We start from the raw sequence: 25849 nt of genomic DNA, 5'->3' as shown, positions 1-25849 counted from the left end.
CTGTTGTGTTCTGTTGTGTTCTGTCGTGCGTTCTGTTTGTGTTCTGTTGTGCGTTTTGTCATGTGTTCTGTTGTGCGTTCTGTCGTGCGTTCTGTTGTGTGTTGTTTTGCGTTCTGTCGTGTGTTCTGTCGTGTGTTCTGTTGTGTGTTGTTTTGAGTTCTGTCGTGTGTTCTGTCGTGTGTTCTGTTGTGTGTTCTGTTGTGTGTTCTGTGTGTGTTCTGATGTGTGTTGTTTGTGTTCTGTTTGTGTTCTGTCATGTGTTATATATAATGTGTTCTGTTGTGCGTTCTGTCGTGTGTTCTGTTGTGTGTTCTGTCATGTATTCTTTTGTTCTCTTGTGGATCAGAGTGTGCTGTTTTTATGTGGACAGATCGTAGAACATTCAAAGAACGTGTAACAGGTGTGAAGTGTTTTAAATAGTGGATCATAGTGTTTTAGTTTCTTCAAAAAAAAAAATCATAGTTTTGATTTGAGAGTTAAGGTGTGGAAATGGACAAAAGGTTCCGCCAATACAAGCAGTATTTGATCCCTGAGCGGAAGTGATAAAAAAAAAATTTAAAATCCGTATTTTCAATCATTTGCATTCATCCAAATAACATTTCAGGAGAAAGATTTAAGTTGCTCATGTTTAATTCCATCATAATGAGGACAACACACAGTACAAAAGCAATACCAGACATTTTATCACAACTTGGAGCCAGGAACATATTAGCACAAGTATTTCCTTTTCAATACAAATGGATTAGTACTACATAATACATTTCGTAAGATGGACCAAGATCAGTTCTATGGCACATTGTTGTTTCACACAGGTTTGACACGTTTTACAAAAGGTGCTTATATCCACAAAACTTACAAGGTTACAAGGTACAAAACGTGGGAATTGCAATGCACAAATTCAACAATAGATGGCACCACTAGGTTTGACTTAATTTGATTCTATATACATAATGTTTCCAGATAAGAAAGAATAATAATTAACATTTCAATACTGTGAACTATTTGCCTGCAAATACCCACAAGCTAGAAAACTGTCAGAATACTCTCTTGTATATACTTTCTACGGTACATTTGGATGACAATTTTGTTCAAGGGGGATTGTGTCCACTATTTTTGGAAATTATTGATATCATAGTTAATCGCTAGTTGGCTACAGTGACAAGAAGGACAGGCAGAATCTTAATAGTCATCAGTTAACATGGAGATTTAACCTACAACCTCCTTGCTCATAGGCAGATGGACAAACCACCATCAGCTTTCTGCTTGTTCCTCAGTGGATAAATATGGATACTTCTTCTTTATCATACTGGTTAAACAATAGCTAGAAATTAATTTATGTCAGTAGAATATGAACTTGATAAATAATTATTGTTTTTACAGTTCTGTAGTTTACCAAAAATAATGACATGGGTTAACCACCAAATGGCACTAAACACTAACATTTGTGGTCGAAATGGTTTGGGTCTCTATTACGTTTAGTGTTTTTATACAAATGAACCTGTTCCTGGTTATTAATTAAATGTGATAATAATATGATGACAATAAAGTGTTAGAAAATACAAAGACTTTGGCACATGCTTAACTGACAGCCTAGTGCTTTATGTTTGAGCATTTTGTCACAAGTGAAGCTAATTTACATTCACTTTTAAAGACGGAAAAGCTTTTTAAAGGGCTTGTGTTTAGGTAGAATGGCAATTACTATGCATACTATGTACAGCTATATTGTTCACACCATATTAACACACATCTCCCTCAAAAGTCATTATTTTTGTACAATTACTAAATACATGCATACAATGTACATTTAGCAGCAAATACTATAGTCGATATGCACAGATCAGCCATATCATTATGACCACTTAAGTATGATTATTTTAAGAGACAGAGTAATGGGCATTGATTTGACCCATTTTGTCAAAGATGAAATTGTGATTAGACAAGTGTGTAAGAGCAACTCCAAATCTGCAGCTAACCCTAACCGCTCTAAAGTGGTCATTATCTAATTGAAAAGTGCACTCTGAAATGTTACTTAGCGCCCCTTTAAAATATTCCAGGACAAAACAGCGGTGAACAAACTAGTGGTCATAAAGTTATGCTTGATTGTTGTGTTAAAAATGAATAATATTGTCCTAAATTTTAAAGGGAACAAAGTGGTAGGGAGAGTTTTGAGTGTTCGTTGAGGTATTTCAGGTATCGCCCTAACAAGATTGGAACATAACCAACAATTTCACATCTGTTTTGTACATGAATTGGCTAGTGGCTCTTGGTTGTTGAACGTTCGTAAGAGGCAGCAGCTGCACGGGTAAACAACAAAACATGGCACGCGGAAAAGAGCATACAATAAGGATGGACAGAAGGTGAGCTTTGTGATTGTCAATAGGAATGCTCTGTGAAATGGATTTCACACTAACGTTTCAGGAAGTGTGTCTGCATTGTCCGATGATAAGAGTTGCCAGATTTGCCAGCGGTCCCTTTGCCATTCTTGCCACTCCGGGTTTTGCGGCACCAGTTGGGCGTCCGTACTGGATTTATTTTGCAGAGGAGAAGGAGGCGGTCTCAGGGGCGTGGCTAACTGCGGCGAGCTCAGCGAGTTAGCCAGTCGGTGGTGAGCGTTGTAGGGCGGGGGCGATTCTCCGTCACACACGTGCACCCCTCTTTGCAGTCTGGAGGCGGGGTTTATGCCTGTTTGCCCGCTGGCTTGTTGAGGGCTTGTCGTGCCGCGTCCTGATTGGCTGTTGGCGTTGATTGACAGGCGTGGTCGCCCCGCCCCTCCGCCGCACACCCTGGACACGGGCAGGTGGGGTCTGGGGATGGCTGTGGGGATGGTGGGGGTGGGCGGGTGCTGTCTGCTGTCGCCGTGGAGCCCGTCAAGACCTTCCTGTGAGCTGCGGGAACTGCCCTCGGACACGTTGCCATGGGAACCTAACACACAACGTCAGCAATCAGCAGGAGGGCATGCACTTTAGAGAGAACTAGCCTGCTGATACTGCATGTTTATCACATTTTATCATGTTTTAGGCTAAAGCAAAAAAAAGACGTGACCTATTTTGACATTGATTGATTGAAACAGGATCAGAATTTAATGCTTTTGCCACACTTCACTCACAATTCTCTTTAGGTGGAAAGGCTAGCGTACATGATCTGCTTTTCTTTTTAAAACTAGAAAAGATAAACACTTTAAAAAAAGAAATGCATCTAGTTTTTACAAACAATGGAATCCTTATATCTCTGCAGTAAAATAAAGCGTCCTGTTGTTTCCGACGTCCCATTAAAAGTGACATTTGTAGAGTGCATTTAGTTGTTTGTTTTTATTTTTTATATTTTAACTGGTTGACACTATTTAATGTTTTTTTTTCCCCTCTGGTTTTTGAGCATTTTGTTTGTCTTGCCTTTTTTTACTATGTCTAATTATGTATGTGAATGAATTATTATATTTGTATTATTGACATCTTTATATATTTAAAAGAATGTACATACAGGTATAATATTGTGTTTAATAAAATATTCACAATACATTTTCAAGCTTTTGAAATATTTTTAGATGGTTAGGTGAGTCGGACAATAATGTTCTTAATGTAACTTAATTAACAATGAGACTTAATGAATGATTAATTAATGAACTTAGTTTAGGCTTAATAAAGGCGTATAAACTCCTCTTTCTTTTACTTTCTCATCATCTTTCTGTGCATGAAACATCTCTCTGCATCTGTCTACACCTCACCCCTCACATAGAGATGTATGCTGTACCTGTGTGCGCCGGCTTGAGCGTCGTGTGCCATGTCCCCCAAATGTTAGCGTGCTCTTCGGAAATCGCCTCTGAAAAAATGACAACCCAAACATAAGCAGATAGATAATCACACAAAAAACTCCTAGTAAAGGATGGCGGTTTGCAGCATGTCGGCGTACCTGTCTCTTGGTTCCAGTTGTGCCCTTGTCCCGGCAGGCTGTACTGCTCCGGGATCCTAAACAGGGGCTCGTTCCCAGGGCTGCCCGCCTCCCTGCGCTCGCTTAAGACGGGGGAGTTGTTGTCGTAAGGAGACACCTCCCCACTGGACGCCTTGTTGGAGTCACTGGACGACCGCCGCTCGCTCAGGGTAAAGGGTTCCTCTGGTTGTAGCAAGTCTGAGCTTCTGAGAAATGCGAAAAACAAGATGGTGTTGAAAAGGGTTTGAAGAGTTGTTTGGGTTGGATAAAAGAATGGTTAGTTACTGTGAGGCTTTTCTCCTCAGAAGATAGTCCACCACGTCTGGATCTGTCTCCAGCAAACTCATCAAGACCTCATTCTGCAGATCGGGAGGAACCTAGAACACAACATGTTAAAAGTTTAGAAACTGAATGAATTAATCCAACAGTGAGTGGATTGTAGTAGAAAAACAGTTTTTAAATGACCTTCCAGCCATATCATCTTTGCCTTTGTATTTTAAAGTAGTAGTAGGAGTAATTTTGTTAATTACTCTCTTTGGTTTGGTTTCTGTGAAATGTCCCCCTTCCTTTGTTTGGTTGGCAGAGCCTATTGGTATTTATTTGAGGTTTACCACCATCTTTATTGTGTTGTTGTATTTTAATAAGTATTAATAGTCATAATAATATTAGTGGTAGTTGAATGAGAAAGATGCCCTTCGTATGTTGGAAAAAGGCTAACTGTGTACTTAAGTGTCTGCGCCTGAAATTCACGCCTCATGTTTGAAATAAATCCTACAAAGATAACATCGGACATTGACTGCAAATGAGATATTAAGTTACGTCGACCTGTTCTGCTCCATTAACTTTATTTTGACACTGTGGTTTTGATCTCACAAAAGCCCCGTTGTTCATTTGCATTACAGTGGATGAAGATGTTTTAAGAAATCCAAAGTTCAAACACGTTACGAAACATCTTTCGCCGTGTGAGTCACAGAACTTGATCCGGTTGGAGGGCTCATTTCTCACTCACCGGGCTGCTCCAAATTCACATTAAAGCAAATAAAAGCTCTCCATTGGCTTACTCCAGGAATGCAAACGCCGGTGCAGAGGTGATGGCAGGTTACAAAACATTACGGTTTAGGATTTCGGACCTGAGATGACCCGGACCGGCTGTCTCAACTCTTTAGGAATCACAGAGAAAAAAAAACAACCAGAGGCCAATGGAGCTGTAATCCACACAGAGGATTGTATGCTTGTCAAATGATTTGACTTTGGGTCAAATAAAGATTTTTTTAAACTTCGTTAATACCAGAGTGTTCATTTTGAATCGAACATTTTGGAGCAAAAATGTAAAATTTAATCATTCAAATTAAGTAATTAGAGAGCAATACATGTGCCATATATTTTGGCATAGGAAAAGGTTATACTACACTACAATATCCTAATAGTAATTGGGGAGTGATAAAAGTAGTAGAGTAATTCCACAAGTTCCCTTAATTAGAAATGCTTGCAGCTAAAAAAATAAGCGAGAAAGAGAAGGTCATTTTGTTGTGACAGGTGACGACTGGGAACATATATACACTTCTTAATAGAGAAACAATTCTGTTGTTAAAATATATCACAGTATAGTATAACACCAAGTCAAAGTGAGCTTGACGTACAAGGAAATAGTAGTTGTTGAAAACAATATGGCTGCCAAGTGGCACATCGTTACTGTGTGTTTTGAGAATATCCTCTGAAATGAACACAGCACAAACTCCTGCCATGGACATCTTTGGAGCATACTTTTTGCAGCAGGGAAACCTTTTGATCACTATCTTTTATTAAATTATAATAAACATTTTCAACTGACTTCTGACTTTAGAAATTGAAGGTCTTTGGACCAAATGAGACAATTATGCCAGCATTACTGCATGTTTAGGACCATGTGAAATGTTTGTATGTTCTCTCTCTGAGTCTTGCGCCTGTTCTATGTTCCATTTTTTGTGTTTAGAAAAAACAAAATGCTTGCAGTTTTAGTAAGAAGTGAAAAAGTACAAGTTAAGGTAGCAATTTGCCTTCAATTACGCCTCTTCCAGCTTTCATCATCGCATCATGAAACTACTGTGTAATTCATGTCATTTACTTGTCCCTTCTTACTTTACATGTATATAATAGCTCACTAAACCACCCGAACCTTGTTTTTCTGAAGTAAGCCAACCCCATTGTAGTCCAAAGCCCTGTATATCCCTGCCTGTAAGCCTGTTGAAGCGCATGAGCGTGGCAGTGTGCATGAGCAGCTTGGAGGCGGCTGTGGTGTGAGACACAGTGGCCTCACCATGAAGAGGCTCTGGAAGCTGGCGATCATCTTCTGCAGCACGGCGATGACAGCTGTGCTCTCCTCGGCCCGAGCTGAACTCTGCACGCTGAACTCTTTATCCGAGTTCTTCAGCTTGTGCAGAAGGTTCGGTCCAAAGATGGTGGCCAGATTCAAGGAGGTCATCTTGTTTCCTGTGATCTAGAATTGGAAATATATGCATGGAGTAAGTACTTAGGTAAGGTGGAGGTGATAGTTGCTACCTGTGTTGTTTTTATTTTAAGGTGCAATATATAACTTTTCTGATGGAGGGTCCACAACTTGCTCCGTCTAGAAGTTATTCTTTTTATCGAATGTTCCACAGTATATTTATAAGTAAATGACCAGCCTGCTCAGAAAGAATGCATGTTTTACAAGGTTTTATTTAGCAATCAAAACACGGGTAATTGAATAAATGCAAGATAGTAACATTTAATGTTAGACTGGGACATTCCGGGCAAAGTAATAACATCTGCAAGTAGACAAGCAGGTGCCTTCATCTTACATTAGAAAGATTAAGTATCTGGACACTTAAAACTGAGCTGTTGATGTTTTGGTCTAGGTGCGATATCAGGCCACAAATTATACTGAGTATAAAATGACACACTAAAAGCTTTAACAGACAACAAAACTTAGAAGTGCAAGGCTTGTTTGCAAAGATAAACAAACAGTTTCTGTTCCCAGAAATTCTGGTCATGCAAACCAAGTGAGCATGAAAATCTTTTGGTTGCATAGCAGTATCTCTGAATGGAAAGAGACACGCAGATTATTCATTGTCACAGCTGAATGAGAAAATGTTCACAATAAAGTACATTTTTCTTCAAATGTGTGTCCAATGTTCGAGGTATTTGTGCCAGTTGAATGATCCCATCTTCTCCTTATGTCAACAGTCACGCATTGTTCTATCATTGATCACACAACATTGGCACTTGCAGACTGGCTGGGACCAGGGCGCCACGGCCTGTTGCCACATGTCAACCCTCATAGTAATATATGTTCTGATAAAATGTACAATGTGTAATTTACATAACATTAAGATATTGTTAAATTATTGCAACCACACAAAGCAAAGTGACAAACAATGGGGTTGGAGTTTATACGTTTTGCTTCTTCCCACTCCATTTCGAGCTGTTATTGTCTATTATTAGTATTTTTCTCATTGACTTGAAACATGGACACATGGTGGACAGTTTGTGCACTTGTATGTTGGTAGAGGTATGCAAATACGTAATTATTGTAAACAATACACTAAGCTCAAAATAAACCAATCAATCACAAAAAAGGTAACATCCCTGGAGTCTGTACAAAAACTGCTGTCATGACGTAACACAGCTGACCGTTCCCTCCTCAGTCATGCGAGCTCTGCCTGCTCCACAGTGATATATACAGTGTTCATTCCGGCCCTCCCTTCCCAGGACGCTCCCATCCCTCCCTGTCCCAGAGGAGTAATTAGAATGAGAATGCCAAAATAAATTTGTGTCATGTCTTTATAGGTTTAGGAATAATACACTGTAAAACCAGCTATTTTGAAGCAGATTGAATAATACAAATAATTTATATATATATATATATATATATATATATATATATATATATATATATATATATATATATACATACATACATACATACATACATACATACATACATACATACATACATACATATATACACACACATTAAATTCCCTTCTCACCCTTCGCGGGGTAAAATGTGTAAGTTCAACTACATATTCCATTTTAGTTCTGGACACAACTGCTGCCTGAGGTGATCTGAGCTCTTACTGTTGCGAGAAGAGGTGCCAAGACACATTTTTGTGCCTATTTCGCACGGACAAAAGTTTGACGCAAGCGAGGGCACGACGAGAGGATAAAGGAGGACAGAGAAGGATGATGATCACGCAAGTGAGTGAACGACTTAACAATTTGCACGTTAGATCACAAGTCAGGAAGCCAGGACCTGCGCCTCGGGTTTACAGTGCCGTTATGTCATAGGACTCGATGCATGCTAGCTCTTCCACTTGAATGACTTTTACATTGATTTGATATTAAAGCTAGCTATGATATAACCTAAAGCGTGGAGTTCAAGTTAACATCAATGCTAACATTTGTCCTTGTGATGCATCTCTTTAATTGCTAACCAAATATTTGCTCTGTATCTGGTTAGCACAGATATGTTTTTAATTACAACCTTGTGAACACTTTCTGCAGAACATAAACTGCAAATAAAGCCATCAAAGTTCATTCCAGTTCAAGTCTTGTTGCCAGTGCGGCACCAATGATAACAAACTGGCAATTCATTCACATAATCCTGGAAAGTATTGAGGAAATTAGGTCGGGTTAGGTTTAGTTTACAACACTGATAGAAAGAAGTACTTTTGGAATAGAAACAAATGCGTGATCAATTGAACCAAATCCTTTTTTGTTTAATCCAATATTTGTTAGACCCTTTTCTAGTTGTAATTGTAACTTTGGACATATCTCTGAATCCAAAAACTAAGTCTTTTTTCCTGTTGAACCCACACCTTTACACACTACATGCCTCATTTGTGCTCACCTCCTGTCCATCTTTGTCCTGCTGGTCATGGGCGTGATCGGCCACCGTGGACAGAAACTCCAGCAGGCGATGGAGCGTGTCACTGTTGCATGCTGGGAGAAGGTGGATCAGGAGCTGGGTCACATTCTGCTGCTCATCTGGCTCCAACACTGCAAGAAAAATGTCCAAAACAAAACAATCATTCAATATTTTGATATAACCAATAATAAAAGACAGATCATAGGAAATATGGCAATGAGACGTACATGTGGTATTAATAAATGCCGTGTAAAGTTCTTTTGTTAGTAATGGGTCAGGCATGTCCCTCAGAAACTCCTTCAAAAGTGCAGCTACGTCATGGACACTGTGGTCTTCGTCTAGTTGCACATCGACACCGCGATCAAACTCCTCACGTAGCTGTAAAAGAGATTTAGCATTTAGCAAACATGCACTCCTCATTACAATAGAGTTATATTTGTAGGCATAGTACACACACACACAAACCCAAAATGCATTTCACTTCCTGCTCATGATCCGGACACGTCGTGCAAACTAGTTCGACCAGGATGAGACGTAATCAGACCTGACCCTTGTGTGGAGTCCAAAGTAAACAGTGCTGTGGTGTGATGGTCTATTGTGGATGATGGTGATGGATCGCAAAGGCCATAGTGGGTCAGCAGCACAACTTTTATGTTTTTGGAACACTGCAAATGAATATTTTATGCAGATATATAGATTATTTTTTCTTAATTAATATTGCATTTTTACTTGCCACCTATTTTAGAGTTTATTTTTTCCCCTTTCTTCTAATCATTTTTGGTAACTTCTTCTTAGAGCATTTGATGAACACTGAAATAATTGGATTGCAATAGTAAATGTTCTCCAACTCTAATTAGCCTAAAGTTTACAATTATAATTTTGTACATTAACCCTTCAGTTAGTTTATGATAGAACCATCACAAAATTCAGGATAAACACAATATTTTTATTAGAGGCAACATCTAGCGACAACATTTTAGGGAATCAAATTGGCTTCACAGTGTACGCATTCATTTACTCTTAAAGGACAAATATTATGCACGATTTTTTTATTGTTATTAGCCTTTAAACATGCTCTATAGTATTTTTAGTTTGGCATCTCATGTTTTAGAACTAAAACTTTTTTATAAATAAAAAACAGATATTTGTGTACCGCTGCCGTTTACCACGGCACTAACAGCCATCTCCTGGCTGCAGAGGGAATTACATTTATTAAATTAGGGAATTATTAGTTTAAAATAAACATAGCTTAGCCTATAAATAAGACAAAAATAAACTAGCCTCCTGTTTAAATGGTCTTAATTTAACGGTAGAAATACGAGTCTGCCGATGATATATGGACTTAAAAAACAACACAGTAGATTCTCAGAGCCAGGTCACAGATTGATAAAACATCACACATTAAGGAAATTCAGACGGGAGTGTTTTTGATGCTCAGATGAGAGAAGATTTTATAACCAGGGTTCATCAAACGAGCATGAATTAAGATAAACGCAACTCCAAGTATGTTTTTGATGAGGGAACAATAAAAGAACATGTTTGAAAGCTCAAACATTCAATTTAGCATAATATGTGTCCTTTAAGTCAGACTCCTTGGTATCTTGCAACCACATTGTTAGGGGGCAAATGTCTCTACCTGAGCTAACACTTTCACTCTTATTAGAACATTTAACTGGCAAACACATCGAATATTTGTTGCAACATGTTTGAAACTGTTCTCAAACGATGACCATACCTGCCGTACTCTTTTCTTGGAGCTGCCCACCCTGAAGATCCCCACTGTCTGCAGCCCTGCGTGGGTACAGCACATCACAAATTCACCGTCGTCATCGCCAAAGTGCACCAGGCGCCTCTGGCACCTGTTGCTGTAGTAACAAAGGCTTATGCAGATCACCCATCACCCTCACAGTAGATTCTTACCATATTTCTCTAAGTGCTGGCAGCAGCTGTCTACCACCCGGGGCACCTGTCTGTAGATGGGATTCAGACTTAGCCTTTTATCTCTCTGTTTTTCCTTCTTGTTCTGCGTTTCGGCGGGAAGGGAAAGTTGTAGAGCTTCTAAAAGACGGGATTGGTTATTGTCCAAGTCGGTGATGGAGTCCACAGACATACCGCCCTATAGAGATGAATAAATATGCTGTTATTGAAACAAATTGTACATTTCATAATGAGTGGAATTGGAATGAACGGTACCCTTCGGCGCGCTTTCGGGGCTGCCTCTGGAGTGTTGGGGGATGTGGACTCGTTGGCGTTTTCGGACGTTGAGCTCAGGGAGGAGTTGCTGCTGGAGAGCTCCTTATTGGATGGACGCTTTGTGGCAAACTGCAAATGATAAAAAAGTATTGGTTAATTCGTTAAAAGTTGTATGGAGGATATTTCTTCTGTTAATATCTGTGAAAAATAGCCGAATAGATGTTCAACAGGCTTGTACTTTGGGTAAACTCATAAAAAAAAAATAAGCTAAGCTGTAGTTTACTAGCAGTTAGTACAAAGTTTTTTTTACAATGGCAGACAAGAATCCACAGCCAGTTAGCCACAAAATAAAGTTTGTATTTGAGGTTACTAAAATACAGTAACCTCAAAAAAAGGAGCGAAGCTAAACTAAAGCGATGGCATGCACTGAAGCAGAAAGGTCTAAAAACAGACGCATTGGTCACTAAATTTCTACTGGACAGGTATGTTATTATTATATGTTATTTATCATTTGAAAGCTTGAGTCAGTGCGTTTTTGAATTATGCCCATGCAATATGCTTTGAGGTAGAATGATGTGGTCGCAGCAGCAGCGCCGGCTCCGGTTTATAAACACGCACATTTTCAAGAGGGTGGAGTGGTTAAGTCACAGCGCACATATGCCAGCGCCCAAGTGCAGTGTTGTGAGTTCGAATCCCGACTCCGACAATGTACTGCATGTCCTCCCTTCTCTCTCATCCCCCATTTCACTCTCACCTTTACCGTCTAATAAAGCCTTCGGGCAAAAAAAAAAAAAGGACTAACGGAGGTTGGAAAAACTTCTACAAAACCTTTAAATGTGTTTTTTAAATGAGAGCAAATGCATGCAAAAATAACAAAAGTTGCATCAGTGCTTTGAATAAGTGATTTTATTTGTATTTATGTTATTTTTAGACCCCTTGGTACATGAGCTTGCATTTTCACTATTTATACATGTGAAATGTTTGTCAAATTCATCACAAAAGTGCAGAAATACCAAACTCTTTAACTCATATCTTCAAAACAACATTCGCAATCTAAGTTTTGATGAATTGTCCACCTATAATACGGCAATATTTTATTATTATTAACTCAGCCAAGAATTGTACATTCTTATTTTAGCACATTGTTACTGAGACAATCAAAAACTTTTTTTTTTTTTTCACAATATAACCAATTCTCTCCTTTCTGCAATTCTAATTCTAGTCTTATTTAACATTGTAATTTCATAATGCAACAAAAAACTGCACTTTATCAAAATACACCAAACAACTACAAAAATATTTATAGTCTCATATCACATCTTCAGTTAAATAACATTACATAAAACATATTACATAAAAACTTGATATTTGGATAATGAAATCTGAAACCTGTATAATAGATGAGACGAGGTCAGACGAGTCCTTGTGCTCCTCTCGAGGCGGGGGGTCGTGTCGGTACCCGTCCTGCCTCTGTCTGTGGGCCCTGTCGTTGGCTATGACCTGGGACAGGGGTATGCTGAAGGCCTGGGGAACGTACTCTACAAGACGAGTAGATCAAACAGAGAAGAGCCATCATATAACACTTAAAGTCACATATGGTAAAAAAAACAAAAACTAATCTTTCCTGTGGTTGAACTTTTATACACAATGGAAGTGCGTCAAAGCAGGTGTTTGCACTTGTAAAAACTCTAACAGCAGCATCTGTTTTCCAAAATAAGATATCAGAAGATATACAGGATTTGGAAAACCACTAATAGTACAGGCCTCTGACCAGTTTAATGGCTCCAAACCACATCTAATGCTAGGTTATGTGTCTCGCTGCTTCGCACTGACATACAACATGGGCAAAATTAGCATGTTTAGTTTCTTCTTCTTCTGTTTCTTCTTCTGTTTCTTCTTCATTATACACTACAAATTCCAAATCCAAAAAGTTGTGACACTTTGTCAAATGTAAATGAAACATCAAAATTATTTGCTAGTCATCATTTTTATTTCAAATAGCATATTTATTCAAAGTAATACTTGTTCTGCTTTGTTGTAAGTTTTCTGATACCACAAATAAAAAATGCATCTAAAAAAAAGTGGAATCAGTCATGTTTGTGTATAATATTTCACTGTATAATTCACCTCTACTGTATTTCAATTTAGACATTTTAAATTAAGTCTTTGAATGCATTGAAAAGCTTTTTAAACCTTTTTTTTTTCTTTTTCAGGCTGTATAAAATGAACTAACTTTGCATCTCACCACTCTACTGTTCTTAGTTTCTCCTTTAACCATAATTAAACCCAGATTCTACTTTCACTGCAGCTATGAAGTCATGTTTTTTTCATTTCATGTGCGTTGACCAAAGCAGCTGTTCCGGACAAATTCCTCCACCACAAATGCAGGGTTCATGAACAACACGACCACAACTGGCTGGGACACTGTGGATTTTCTCCTTCTTATGTAACCACTACTTCCACCATCACATTATGTTCACTTCTGCAGAGAGGATCTATATGAAAGAACAGCACAATCATACCACGCCAGATCCACATAAATCTAACTGTTCCCCTGATACAGCCACGACTCTCAACTTTCCCCTACTTTTGTTTAACTGTTTCCAATGCTTCCATACGTACTTTTACTTTGGAAGACAAACAAGGCTTTTCATATTTAGTGGTCTTCTTGCTTTGCCTGAAATGTTGCACAGTGTTGCATTAAAGTGCATGTGACAGGTTTGACCACACGTTTCACTAAAATGTAGTGAACATAATGACATTTTTTTAAAATTGCCTTTTCCCCCCGTTTGACCATTTTGATGGTTGATGTTTATAACTGTACTTCCTGGTTGGACATGAGCAGCAGATGTGATGTGACATAGGTAGAGGTCATGTCACAACTGTTACCTAGCAACCATATTGTAAACATTGGCCAAAATCCATATAAATGACACATGAATACCCGATAACACATTTATTTTGTAATACGATTGTTTAAACTGGCATAAAAATGTATTCCTTGCAGGTAAATTGTCTCTTATTGAAGACATAAATAGAGGGATTCCATTTAAGAACTCAGCTCTACTTCCTGTAATTTTCAACATGCAACTGCATAGTTTGACTCATGCAACTGATTTATAAATATTTCCCACAGGGACTAACCCACCAAACTAGGCAAAGATTAGAAAAATATGAAAACTGGCCATATGCACTTTAACCTTGTCTATCTCCTTGGAGACGAGCAGGAGACACCACCAGGCCAAGTTACAGGTCAGTTCTACAGAGAGCTGACCGCACTCACAGTATATGCAATAACACGTCACTGAATACATGCAATATAGAAACGTTTCATGCCATACTGAGGAACATTCCAGATCTCCGTGGAATCGGTGTTGGACCCCATACGGTACATAGCACAGATACACAAGGATACATGATTTGGCTTGGGAACGGCAAAAAACCAACAGTGTTTGCGAACTGGTCATTATTATTTTCATGGCAAAATACAAATTTCAATTATTTAGCAAAATTGTTGAATGTTGATAATGGTGACTTTGGCAAAACAAAAAACACATATTTTGAAAAAAGACTTCTTGAAGTTATTCGACGTGCTTGATAAAATGGAAATCATAACTTTCATAAGTGGACCTCTTCCAAACATCGACAGGAGGATAAACAAGTTTAGCCGGCTTCTTCAGCTGAACACATGGCTGTCCAAAGAGTGCTCCCCGAGAGGACTACACTATATTGAGAACTTCTATCTATTCTGGAAACGAGAGGACCTGTTTAAGAGAAATGGCCCCCACCTATGCAGAAGTGGAGTGAGGGTGCTGACAGAGAACCTGCTCCACGCTCTGAGGCATTGGACTGGGCCTGGACAGGGTCCTGAGCAGATAGTTAGAGAAGAGAGGAATGAGAGAAGAATTCCTGCTCCATCAGCCAGAGACCGAGCCAATGTTTCAACATCAAAAGCACCACAACCTCAGCCTCCACCAAAGGATTCATCAGCAGCTGCTCCACCACCACCAGCAAAGGATTCAGCTCCAGCTGCTCCACATTCACCTCCACCGCCTCCAGCAAAGGAACAATCTTCAAAGGCCTTGGACCCATCTGTGACAAGCCAAACAACATCCCTGTCATCGCCCCTGCCTTCATACCAGCCCTGGGTTCCCCCTGCAACATCTACTCCCACTAAAGATTCATCATTCTCCTTCTCATCTCCACTCTCACCCATGGGCCTTCCCAGCCATTTTGAAAGTCTGATCAAATCAGGCATTAAGATGGCTCCACTCACGCCCAATATAGCAAGGGCTATGCCGACTACACCAACAAAAGCCCCACCACCCATCCCCCCTCGCCTCTCACCTGGTCCCAAACTCTCCTTGGCTACAAAAGCCCCACCACCCATCCAACCTCACCTTTCACCTGGTATCTCCCATAGCTAGGATGCACTGGGTCTCAGCATTGCCGGGACTTATTGTCACATTAAAAATCAAACCAACCCGGGGCCCTATGTAAAAAGAGCCCCCCCTAGTGCTATTTCTGTAGTCACATCATCACACAGATGGAAAAACAAAATGCGAGTCAGGCCCAATCTGAGAAATGTGATTCATATTCCCTGTGAAAAGATAAAGCCCAGTCCCACTGAAACTAGTCTGAAACTTGCTGTGCTAAATGTCAGATCCTTATGTAACAAATCTCTCTTAATTAATAATTTTATTTTTTCTTATAATCTTGATTTTATGTTTTTAACTGAAACATGGCTTGACAAAAACACAGGAAATGTAGTTCTGATAGAATCTGCTCCACCCAACTTTAAATTTGAATCTGAAACACGAGAAAACAAAAAAGGGGGTGGAGTCTGTGCTGTCTTTAGAGATGAAATAATTACCCGCAGGTTGTCTTTTGGGGTGTTTTCATCATTTGAGTATGTATCCTTTAAAATGGAGATAAAACGGTCTCCATCCATTCTCTTCATTGTTTCATACAAGCCTCCCCAGCACTGCCAAAGTTTTATTGATGATTTTACTGAGATGCTTTCAGTCATATGCACAGACTTTGATGGTTTGGTCATTACAGGTGATTTCAAGGTGCATGCTGATAATATTTGTGACAGAAACGCTAAAGAGCTTGATGCTGTCCTTGAAACCTTCAGTCTTACTCAGCATGTGAGAGGCCCCACCCACAGCAAAGGACACACTCTAGATCTCATAATTACAAAGGGGGTAAATATTTCAAATGTTAATGTGATCGATGTTGCTCTGTCTGATCATTTCTGTGTCTTCTTTGACCTGTCTGTTTCTCCCCAACCAGTTCAGAGGAGACACATAAGTGATGGCACAGGTGCACTGTTTATGGAAATGATAAACTTTGAAAATGTCTCATGTTCTAATGTAAATGATTTGTTGAACTCTGTTACATCTAGTGTTTTGAATGTTCTGGACACCATCGCCCCTATAAAGGCTAAAATGGTTAAAAATAAGCAGAAGGCGCCGTGGAGAAATGATGATTCGGTCAGGGCACAGAAAAGGGAGTGCCGCAGGGCCGAACGGAAATGGCGCAAGTCAAAGCTCCAGGTTCAAAAAGAGATTTACAAAGAAAAGCTGAACATGTACAACCTAATCTTATGTAGAACTAGGGAAAGATATTTTTCTGAAATAATTGGAAGCTGCAGTAACAACTCGCGTGTCCTGTTTGCCACAGTAAACAGATTAACAAACCCTCCAGCTCAGCTGCCGTTAGAACTCATTTCCACATCCAAGTGTAATGAGTTTGCATTATTCTTTAATGACAAAGTTCAGGGCATTAAAAATGCTATAAATCCCACAATGCAAAAAATTACCCTAAAACCACCAAGACACTTAGAGCTAACTCACTTTGCACCAGTAACTGACAAAACTGTCCATGAGATCATCACCAGTCTGAGTTCATCTACATGCTGCCTTGATGTGTTACCCACCAGATTTCTAAAGTCTGTGCTGAACAGTTTGTTAGCACCATTCACTCACATAGTTAACATGTCGCTTCAATCTGGAACATTCCCAATGTCTTTGAAAACTGCGGTCATAAAACCTCTCCTAAAGAAGAGCAGTCTTGATGCCGCAGTACTGAGTCATTACCGGCCCATCTCTAATCTGCCATTTTTGGGGCAAATTCCTTGAAAAGGTTGTTTACCAACAGCTCACAGATTTCCTCTTAATAAACAACTCATTTGATGTTTTTCAGTCAGGTTTTAGACCTCATCACAGCACTGAGACTGCTCTTGTCAAGGTGACAAATGACATCCGCCTGAACACTGACACGGGCAAAGCCTCAGTCTTAATTCTGTTAGATCTGAGTGCTGCTTTTGACACTGTCGATCATGGGATCCTCTTACAGAGACTAGAGGACTGGGTGGGCATCACTGGCACTGCCCTAAACTGGTTAAGGTCCTATCTGGAAGACAGGAAGTACTTTGTTGAAATTGGTAGCTGTGTCTCAGACCACATGACCCTGACCTGTGGAGTGCCCCAAGGGTCAGTCCTGGGTCCCCTTCTGTTCAACCTCTACATGCTGCCGTTAGGTCAGTTGACACGCAGTGAAAATGTGTCCTATCACAATTATGCAGACGACACTCAGATCTATGTTTCACTATCGGCAGGTGACTATGGACCAGTGGATTCACTCTGTCACTGCATCCAACAGATCAGTTTGTGGATGCAAAACAACTTTCTCCAGCTGAACTCAGACAAGACTGAAATAATCGTTTTTGGCCCACAGAAACAAAGAGAAAGTGTTAGCGGTCACCTCCAGAGTCTCGCTCTAAAACCTACAAACCAAATTAGAAATCTGGGGGTAATAATGGACTCAGACTTGAACTTTAATAGCCACGTCAAATCAATAACATCAGCAGCTTTTTACCATCTAAAAAACATTGCCAAAATCAAAAATATAGTGTCAAAACCAGATTTAGAGAGACTTATCCATGCGTTTGTCTCCAGTAGATTAGACTACTGTAACGGCCTGCTCACTGGTCTCTCCAAACGAGCTGTAAAACAGCTGCAGTACATCCAGAACGCTGCTGCTCGGGTCCTGACTAGAACCAGGAAGTATGATCACATTAGTCCTATTCTCAGGTCTCTGCACTGGCTCCCTGTGGCTCAGAGAATAGACTTTAAAGCAGCTCTGCTTGTGTACAAGTCTCTCCATGGCCTAGCACCAAAGTACATCTTGGACATGTTAGTGCCATATGAACCATCTCGGACTCTGAGGACCTCAGGGACCGGCCTCCTGCTGGTGCCCAGAGTCAGGACAAAACATGGGGAATCTGCGTTTCAGTTTTATGCAGCTAAAATCTGGAACAGTCTTCCTGAAGATGTGAGACAGGCTTCTACTCTGACAATGTTCAAATCTAAGCTAAAAACAGTTTTGTTTAGCTGCGCATATGACTGAAAGGATTTTTTCTTTGCACTCTTCTCTTTTGTTTGTGATTTTATTAGTTTAGAAAATCAGTTGGATTGATAATTTTTAATTTAGTTAATTTTATTGTATTTCTGTTTCTGTCATTTCTTTGTGATTTGAATGCATTTTTCCTGCTGTGTGAAGCACTTTGAATTGCCTTGTGTATGAAATGTGCTCTACAAATAAACTTGCCTTGCCTTGCCTTGCCTTGCCATATTGAAACAGGAATAAGTGTTTTTTAGAATGAGTGCTGTTAAAAGTAAGAACAACAGCTTTTCCATAGCAAAAGAAAATGCTTTAAAGCAAAACACTGGCCTGGTTCTGGACAGAAAATTAAACTTCTGAATGTACTTGGTGCTGCGACACGAAAGCCAACATGCTGCAGGGGAAGATGCAAGACTCTTAACATAAACCCTTTAGCAAAGCATAATAAAGTAGCTCCATTTATCATTGCAGATTGAGGTTATTTTAGTGAAGAAATTGCAAGCAAAGTCTCATTTGTTTATATCTACTGTCTTTGCTGTTTGGGCCAAATATGCTTTGCTTAGTGCAGCAAGAGAGAGCCGGTCCCCATAGAAGGAGTCCATCTAAATATAAAGTTTTCAGGGCATGTAAACACAGGATTGTTGTGTTAGCCTCCACCTGCTACGAGGATGGAGACCAAAGACTTCCAGGAATATTACTAAGACAAAATGACTACTAAAGTGATAGTTCTTTACCTTTATCTTTGCTCTTTTCTTTGGCGAGAGAATCCAGCTTCCTCCTCAGAGATTTTTTCCTCTTCTGTCCATCTACAAAGAGATAGAACAATTGTTAGTTTACAGAATCTTAGAGACTCTACAGAATCATTCCTGTACTGGCTAGCAGCATTGACAACAAAAGCAATTAAAATGTACATGATTAATAATGCAATGGCAAATATTATCAAACAAAAAATCTTCAAGCCTAAATTATACAGCAGGACTATTTAATTGGGGCCTGCGGGCCAAATCCAGCCCAATAAGTAATATAGTCTGGTCCATCATGGTAAAGTGAATCATGGACCAGAGCACATAGAAATGAAGCCTGGCAAACGTATTGTCTCTGGCCCACTGTGAACGGCACAATCAGCCAGTTTCCTCATGGTAAAATGGGCCATGGGCGGACCATATTTCTTAATAAGATGAGTTTCTTTTTAGTGCACTATGTTAGCTCTGTTATTCAGTACCCTACGTTTAACATAAGGGTTATAGGGTTAGAATTGCATTAGATGTTAGGATTGATATAGATGTTGTAATGCCATTTATATTTAAAACTTTAACGTCCTGGTTCAGATTCTGTGGTCTAGTCCTGCTCAGGATGTTTTTAATCCTGCTGTGACCTACAATATTCTTAGTCTTGGTTCAGGACTAGGTCTAGTTCTAGATCTGCTGCTATGATCTGCTCTTGTTCAAGTCGGGTTATAGTAGTTGGTCTTTACTAGTCCTGCTGCTTTAGTCCTGTTTTTAATGTGTCAGAACAACATTGTTTTAGTTTTTATTTAATCAATTTCACTATTCAACTATTCATTTTCAAAACAATAAATTAGTACCACTGGGAATTCTTTGTGCGTATTTGATATAAATAATACAATTGTGGTGCAGGTTTGTAGGCCCCCAGACAATAGCCCTTCGAAAAATCTGGCCCCATGGAAAATATAATTGAATAGCCGTTATATAGATCTGCTATAAAACACTAAAAATGGAATAAATGCATATGTTTAATGCCGTACTGTGGGACATTTCAAGCAAAGCAATAACATCTCCAGGTGACAAGCACATACCAGACCACCGAACAGCAGTGTTACATAGGTCTAGGTTTCTACAAATCCATTAATAAACGCTTGCAGGATTCTGGTATTTGTGCATATACATGTACAATTTATATAATATCCACAAACACTGGCCCTAACCACTTTCTTCTGCTAACCCATTCTCACCACATTGTGATAAGTCAACTTCACCCTTTGTGGATGTGTGTGGGTTGTTCTTTTTTCATTTGCACTCAAAACGTCCAGATGTTCTTTTCAGCTGCTCTGCATAAGTCACTCAACGGGGCTTTTGGAAATCTTACCCCGTCCCACATCAGGCTCGCTGGTCAGAGCGGGCCCTTACGTCAGCGTGCAGGTTCAATTTCCCAGTGACCCTACAGTCTCTGGACAGTATTTCTGCCCAGAATACGGCAAGATCTCAAGGTGTTTGGATGGTAAATAGGTGGGATATATTGGGGTTTGGGTGAAGGATCTGAGCAGAGAGAAAGCAGATGTGGGGATGTGGGGGGGGTTTAAGAGGGAGGGAGGGAGAAGAAAGGAGGGAGAGGCACAGATAGGAAATGGTTTGGATTTTTGACAGACGGATCCCAAAGCCACACGGAAATCCCCAAGACCTCCAAACCTTCCCAGTTCAACTCGAGCCAGGAGAATATTATCGGTATTTGGCTCCAGTGGTGGAACACGACTAAATACATACATTTTAATTTAAATGCTTAAAAAATCATACTATATTATTGGGATAGAAGGTATTTTTGACCCAATGGTGGAAGGATCAGAATCTCATGTCAACAACATTTCATCTATTTGTACTGCTAGTTTGTGCTGTTTTTCTGATCTTGCATCTGATCTTTTTGCATTCCTCTATTGTATCAGTTTATATTATTTACTATTATTATTATTATTCATTGTTTTTGGTGCACCTTTTCTGATTTTTGATTCTAAAATTGCAGTGGTAATAGTAGATAATAGTAGTAATAATAGTATTGCATTAGAGGCAGTCGCTTTAGTTGATATTGTAGCAGTTCTAGCATTAGCAGAAGTGGCTTTTGTTGTTTTATTTGTAGTAGTAGTAGTAGTAGTAGTAGTAGTAGTAGTAGTAGTAGTAGATGTAGTAGTAGTTGGAGGAGGAGGAGGAGGAGGAGGAGGAGGAGGAGGAGGAGGAATAATGATAATGGTGGTAGTTATAAAAAAATATATAAAAAAGATATATAAAAAAAAAACAATATTAACTTTGCTTCACTATAAGACCTGGTGTAGTAGCAATGACCATAGCAGATAACTATAAAGTTAACTATCAGACTACAATTCATATACAGTATAAGTGTAAAACTAAAATATTTGTTAGCATTGCTTTGCCATATGATATTATTTTTGTATTATTTATATTCTTACAATTATTTACCATTTATATATTAAGTGTTTTTTTTAAAGCTTTCTATGAGTTATCTGTGATTTTACTTCTGTACCTACTTGTGTTGCAACACTGAAATTTCCCCATTGTGTGGACAAATAAACGCTTCTCTTATCTTAATGAGACATAATTAACAACATATCCTTCCTTGTATTCTTTAGCATCTTAATAAGGCTTTTGAGACAGAACTGGACTAAACATAAGGAGAGTTGTGGAGCATCTTTAGACTGACCCTAAACGCTTCCACACAGTTGATCTCCTTCACAACACATGGTGACCGAATGGGGCTCTGGACTCCATAAGCAGCAGTGACATGTCAGTATTAAATCACAGAGGCAGTGCTTTAACTTGCAGAAGGAATGTAGTGCATGTGATGGACTAAAACTAAAACTGACCACATTTTAACCCGAGCAGCAAGCAAGCCATCACGTCTAATATTTCAGATCGAGTTATTGCTATATTTTAACTGCTATTTTCCACATGATGTCATTCGTATGAGTGGAAGAGTGGAGTGCCAACCCAAAACACTGGAATAACGTGGCAGGCAATTGAATCATTCATTTGGAATATTTAATTTGTATTTTACAGTGCGCTAGAGAAATGTTAAAATATAAATATAAACACATGTTATTTTACATATTTAACTCATGTAGAATATGCCACCCTACATTTTGGACACCATATATTCTAGTGAAAGGTACACCACCTTGTTTTCATGTAACTGTAATTGCTTTTCCTAGAATGTTCCACAGTATGGCATTAAACGTATCTATCTCTGCAGAGACAAGCAGATAACACCACCAGGCCAAGCTACACATCAGATCTGTGGAGAGGCGAGCCCACTCACTTTAAGGATGCATGATTTTTAAGAATATTTTTTAGCTATAAAATTCAAGTTTAATGCCATACTGTGGAACATTCTAAGCAAGAGCAACATTTCCATGGAGATGGCATAACCAGTGGAAAAGTTTCATAGTGCATTTTTAATAATAGATTATAAGACATTTATTTCAGTTCTTGGCTTATCTTGTAATCAAATCAGTTGCAACTTTCCATCTGCCAAATGTATATTTGACATCTACGCAGACATCTTTAGACTAACCTTAAACACTTTACCACCACTCCACAAAAAGTGCATTTCGAAAGTGCATTATCTCCTTCCATTTCAGCCTTGGCTAAGCTCCAGTCTGAGTGAAAAGAACCACATTTTAGGACCCGCCACTACTATATATCAGAAAGCCCCGAGAGTCACTCTGAAGGGAAGTTTACGTTCAAACTCCTCTCCCTACTTTCCCTAATGCATTTGAGGAGGACACCAGGTCATGCACTATGTAGGGACCTTGTTTTATAAGACGCAAAAATGCAGGAAGAACATGTAAACAGACTTAGGTTAAGCCCCGTTGAAGCACATCTTATAGTTATGTAATGCACAAATCCAAGCATATTTCAACCAAATCTATGTCATCTGAGTGTGCAGTTGAACCTTTAGGCATGGTGATTTGGCATCCCAGGTCGTAGTCTTGGTGCAAACGGGTGTAGGCTACTTCCTGGAGGCGGGCCCGCTCCAGCTCGGAAAGGCTCTGGATGCACACGGGGGCGAGGCGGACGCTCCGACCCGACATGCTGCTCCACGTGAAGTCTCCCTGAGGCCAAAACACACAGGAATACAGCGTTAGCTTTGACGTTAGCGCCATAGCGATCAAGATAGCAGAATCAAGATAAGCAAGAATATACCAATTGTATCTGTCTAAACTAGTTTCCGGAATTCTACTAGAGCTGCACCATTTGGGAAAAAGTATTGCGATTAAATCTCGATAGGATTAAGTTCAAAGTTCTTATTTTAAATCGAATCGAGAATTGACAAAAAGACTGACAAAGTAATAAAATAATCACATGTACATTAGGACATTAAATCTAAACTACAGAGTCAGCAGTTTTCATGCAGGATAAGATATTTTGTTGTTTGTGGAAGAAATTATGATTAAATTGCAATATTTGCATTTAGCAATATGTAAATCTAAAATGTTGATTTGATTGCGATTAATCTTGCAGCCCTTAATTCTACAATAATATATTCTTACAGTTAAAGATGCAGTATTTCACTTTTCTGGTGGAGGGTCTTCATTGACTAAACTTATCTATTCCTGTGAAGACAAGCAACAGGCCAAGTTACAAGTCAGTTCTGTGGAGAGGCAAACCAGCACGCCTAACAGAAATAATGCATGTTTTTCAATGTTTTTTGCAATAAAAACACCTGTAACTGAATAATTGTACAATAGATGTTTAATGTTATGCTGTGGAATATTCCGGGTAAAGTAATGACATTTCTGTGTAGACAAAAGCTAGAGACCCCACACATACCCTCATATCCACACTGAAATACTTGCTGTTCTTGATAATACAGAGAAACAAGCGAACAACTAATCCAGCCATACAAATTCAAAAGTTAGTATCTTAACAGGCAATATTCTTGAACAATATTGGGAGAGGATCTAGCAATAATCTGCAATCAAATCAGTATTTTACAAAATCAAGTGACATTTAGAAACATGTGTGTTTTTGGAAAACCTAGCATAGCCCTGTGCAGGATGTTAACTTTAAAGCCAGAGAGCGTAACCTAAATATGTATTGTAACAGTATAAAAATAGGGCTCTGTGTATAAGTATACATACAGTTAACGTAATACTTTCTCAATGGAACAGGCAGGATACTAAACATTCAAGTAGTGAGACTGCATAATAATAATAGACTGGACCATCATGTATAGCTCACATATAGAAATACAAAGAAAAGATTCAATTAACAAATATTGAGGGGGGAGGGGGAATTGCATCATAATGACAAGTCAAATCGTGTCATGCATTCCTGGGTGTCTACGGCTAAGGGAAGGGTCAAGAGGAGGGAGAGGTCAGAGAAAAGACAAGACACAGACGTATTTTCAATTTGTGTAATACCTCAACCAGACAGGGCTTACAAGTAACTCCCAAGTGTCTGTTTACAATGTGGATTTTCTGTTCTTGGTCGGTGGTGCAGTGGTTAAGGGTGCTGCACTTGTGTGATTGTGACAGCGTCGTAGGTTTGATCATTTGCCAAGTGTCTATACCAGGGGTTCTTAACCTTTTTTACTTAGAGGCCGGGCTTTATTGTATTTGAAGGATTTTGCAGCAGAATAGGTCCTCTCTCTCACAGTTTAACATTACAACTGTCAGTGAATAAAGCTTTTGGCTCGGACAAACCTTTAAAAAAGAACAAAAAAGGGACATTTGGAACTGGGTGTTTTGTGAGGCTAAGAAGGGAGAGGACTGATTGAAGAGAATTCCTCAAAAAAGCATGAATAAAACTAAAGTAATGTGATTGATGAGTTAAAAAAGTTATAGAATAGTTAAAAGCTCAAAATGTTTTTACACAATATACCGGTATGTTTAAAGAAAGCATGAATAATGAACAAATTGTTTATCTAGAATGATTCAGGCTTAATAATTACTACATCACTTCTCCTGAAGATATGCCCCAGCAGCATTGAGGGACGGGTCATATGCACGATAAAGTGTCCCTGTACCTAGTGAAGGGGTCAGGTCAAGGTCTGTAGAGTAACATTCTGGACCCTGGGTTCAAACCATCTTGGTCTGAACACACTACATTTTCTGTAGATGAAAATTGACATTGGAGACTTTTTTAAGGGCCCCTTTCCAACACAGGCCCTGGGTAAACAAGCACCCTTGCTGCCCCTGTCTGATGCCCAGGCACCTACGGGTGGACACGTCTCTTCCGCTTTTGAACATTTGTGATTAAGTCACAGCAGCTGCTCATCACAAAGCAATCTGACCTTCACTGCGGCTCTGTTTCCCTGTCTGTCTGATCTATTTACTACAATGAAACTCCCTCTTTTAAGTGAACTTTCTGAGCTCCTGCTCCGTGAGTCGCTGTCTTCTCTCAGAGGGAAACAGAGCTGCTGCGCTCTTTGTCAGTGAGCAGAGGAGGAAGCAGATACACACAGTCTGACCACCAGAGGACATTCTAGTTCTTTGGAAGTTTTTATTTTGTCTCAATCCATTCAGATGTAATTTAAATACCAGGTGCTAGTTTCAACTCGTCAATGTTTAAGAAGACTAATTAGTGATCGATAATGGCAGCACGCAGATTTTTCAGATTGTTTCATTCACATTTGCCTGGCTGTAGTATGACTAAATCAGGCCTGTATCCCCTTTTCAGAACTTTAGTA

At 39.3% G+C, this 25849-nt stretch overlaps 1 protein-coding gene across 2 annotated transcripts in view; it reads right to left on the bottom strand.

Annotated features, from left to right (window-relative positions):
- Window positions 1-612: 612 nt before the first annotated feature.
- The window catches only part of LOC140377815 (rho GTPase-activating protein 6-like), a 91508-nt gene continuing 66271 nt past the window's right edge, over window positions 613-25849 (bottom strand). Inside the window, exons 2-14 of one of the 2 annotated variants that reach the window (XM_072463438.1) lie at window positions 23111-23270; window positions 19147-19218; window positions 12395-12543; window positions 11006-11134; window positions 10733-10928; window positions 10548-10603; window positions 9040-9190; window positions 8795-8943; window positions 6221-6400; window positions 4210-4301; window positions 3907-4130; window positions 3748-3816; window positions 613-2922 (exon numbers count right to left, since the gene is read on the bottom strand). In XM_072463438.1, coding sequence (XP_072319539.1) covers window positions 2402-2922; window positions 3748-3816; window positions 3907-4130; window positions 4210-4301; window positions 6221-6400; window positions 8795-8943; window positions 9040-9190; window positions 10548-10603; window positions 10733-10928; window positions 11006-11134; window positions 12395-12543; window positions 19147-19218; window positions 23111-23270 — 2148 coding nt within the window. In that variant the 3' untranslated portion in view covers window positions 613-2401. The remainder of the gene's footprint in view (window positions 2923-3747; window positions 3817-3906; window positions 4131-4209; window positions 4302-6220; window positions 6401-8794; window positions 8944-9039; window positions 9191-10547; window positions 10604-10732; window positions 10929-11005; window positions 11135-12394; window positions 12544-19146; window positions 19219-23110; window positions 23271-25849) is intronic. The other variant, XM_072463511.1, reaches the window with a different exon arrangement.

This window comes from Eucyclogobius newberryi, unplaced genomic scaffold, assembly GCF_026437365.1.
Source record: "Eucyclogobius newberryi isolate DKJ021-1_F unplaced genomic scaffold, fEucNew1.0.hap1 SCAF_1, whole genome shotgun sequence".
NCBI classification, from domain to species: Eukaryota; Metazoa; Chordata; class Actinopteri; order Gobiiformes; family Gobiidae; genus Eucyclogobius; species Eucyclogobius newberryi.
The sequence above is the reverse complement of the archived record's forward strand: the minus strand, read 5'-3'. Positions and strand labels throughout refer to the sequence as shown.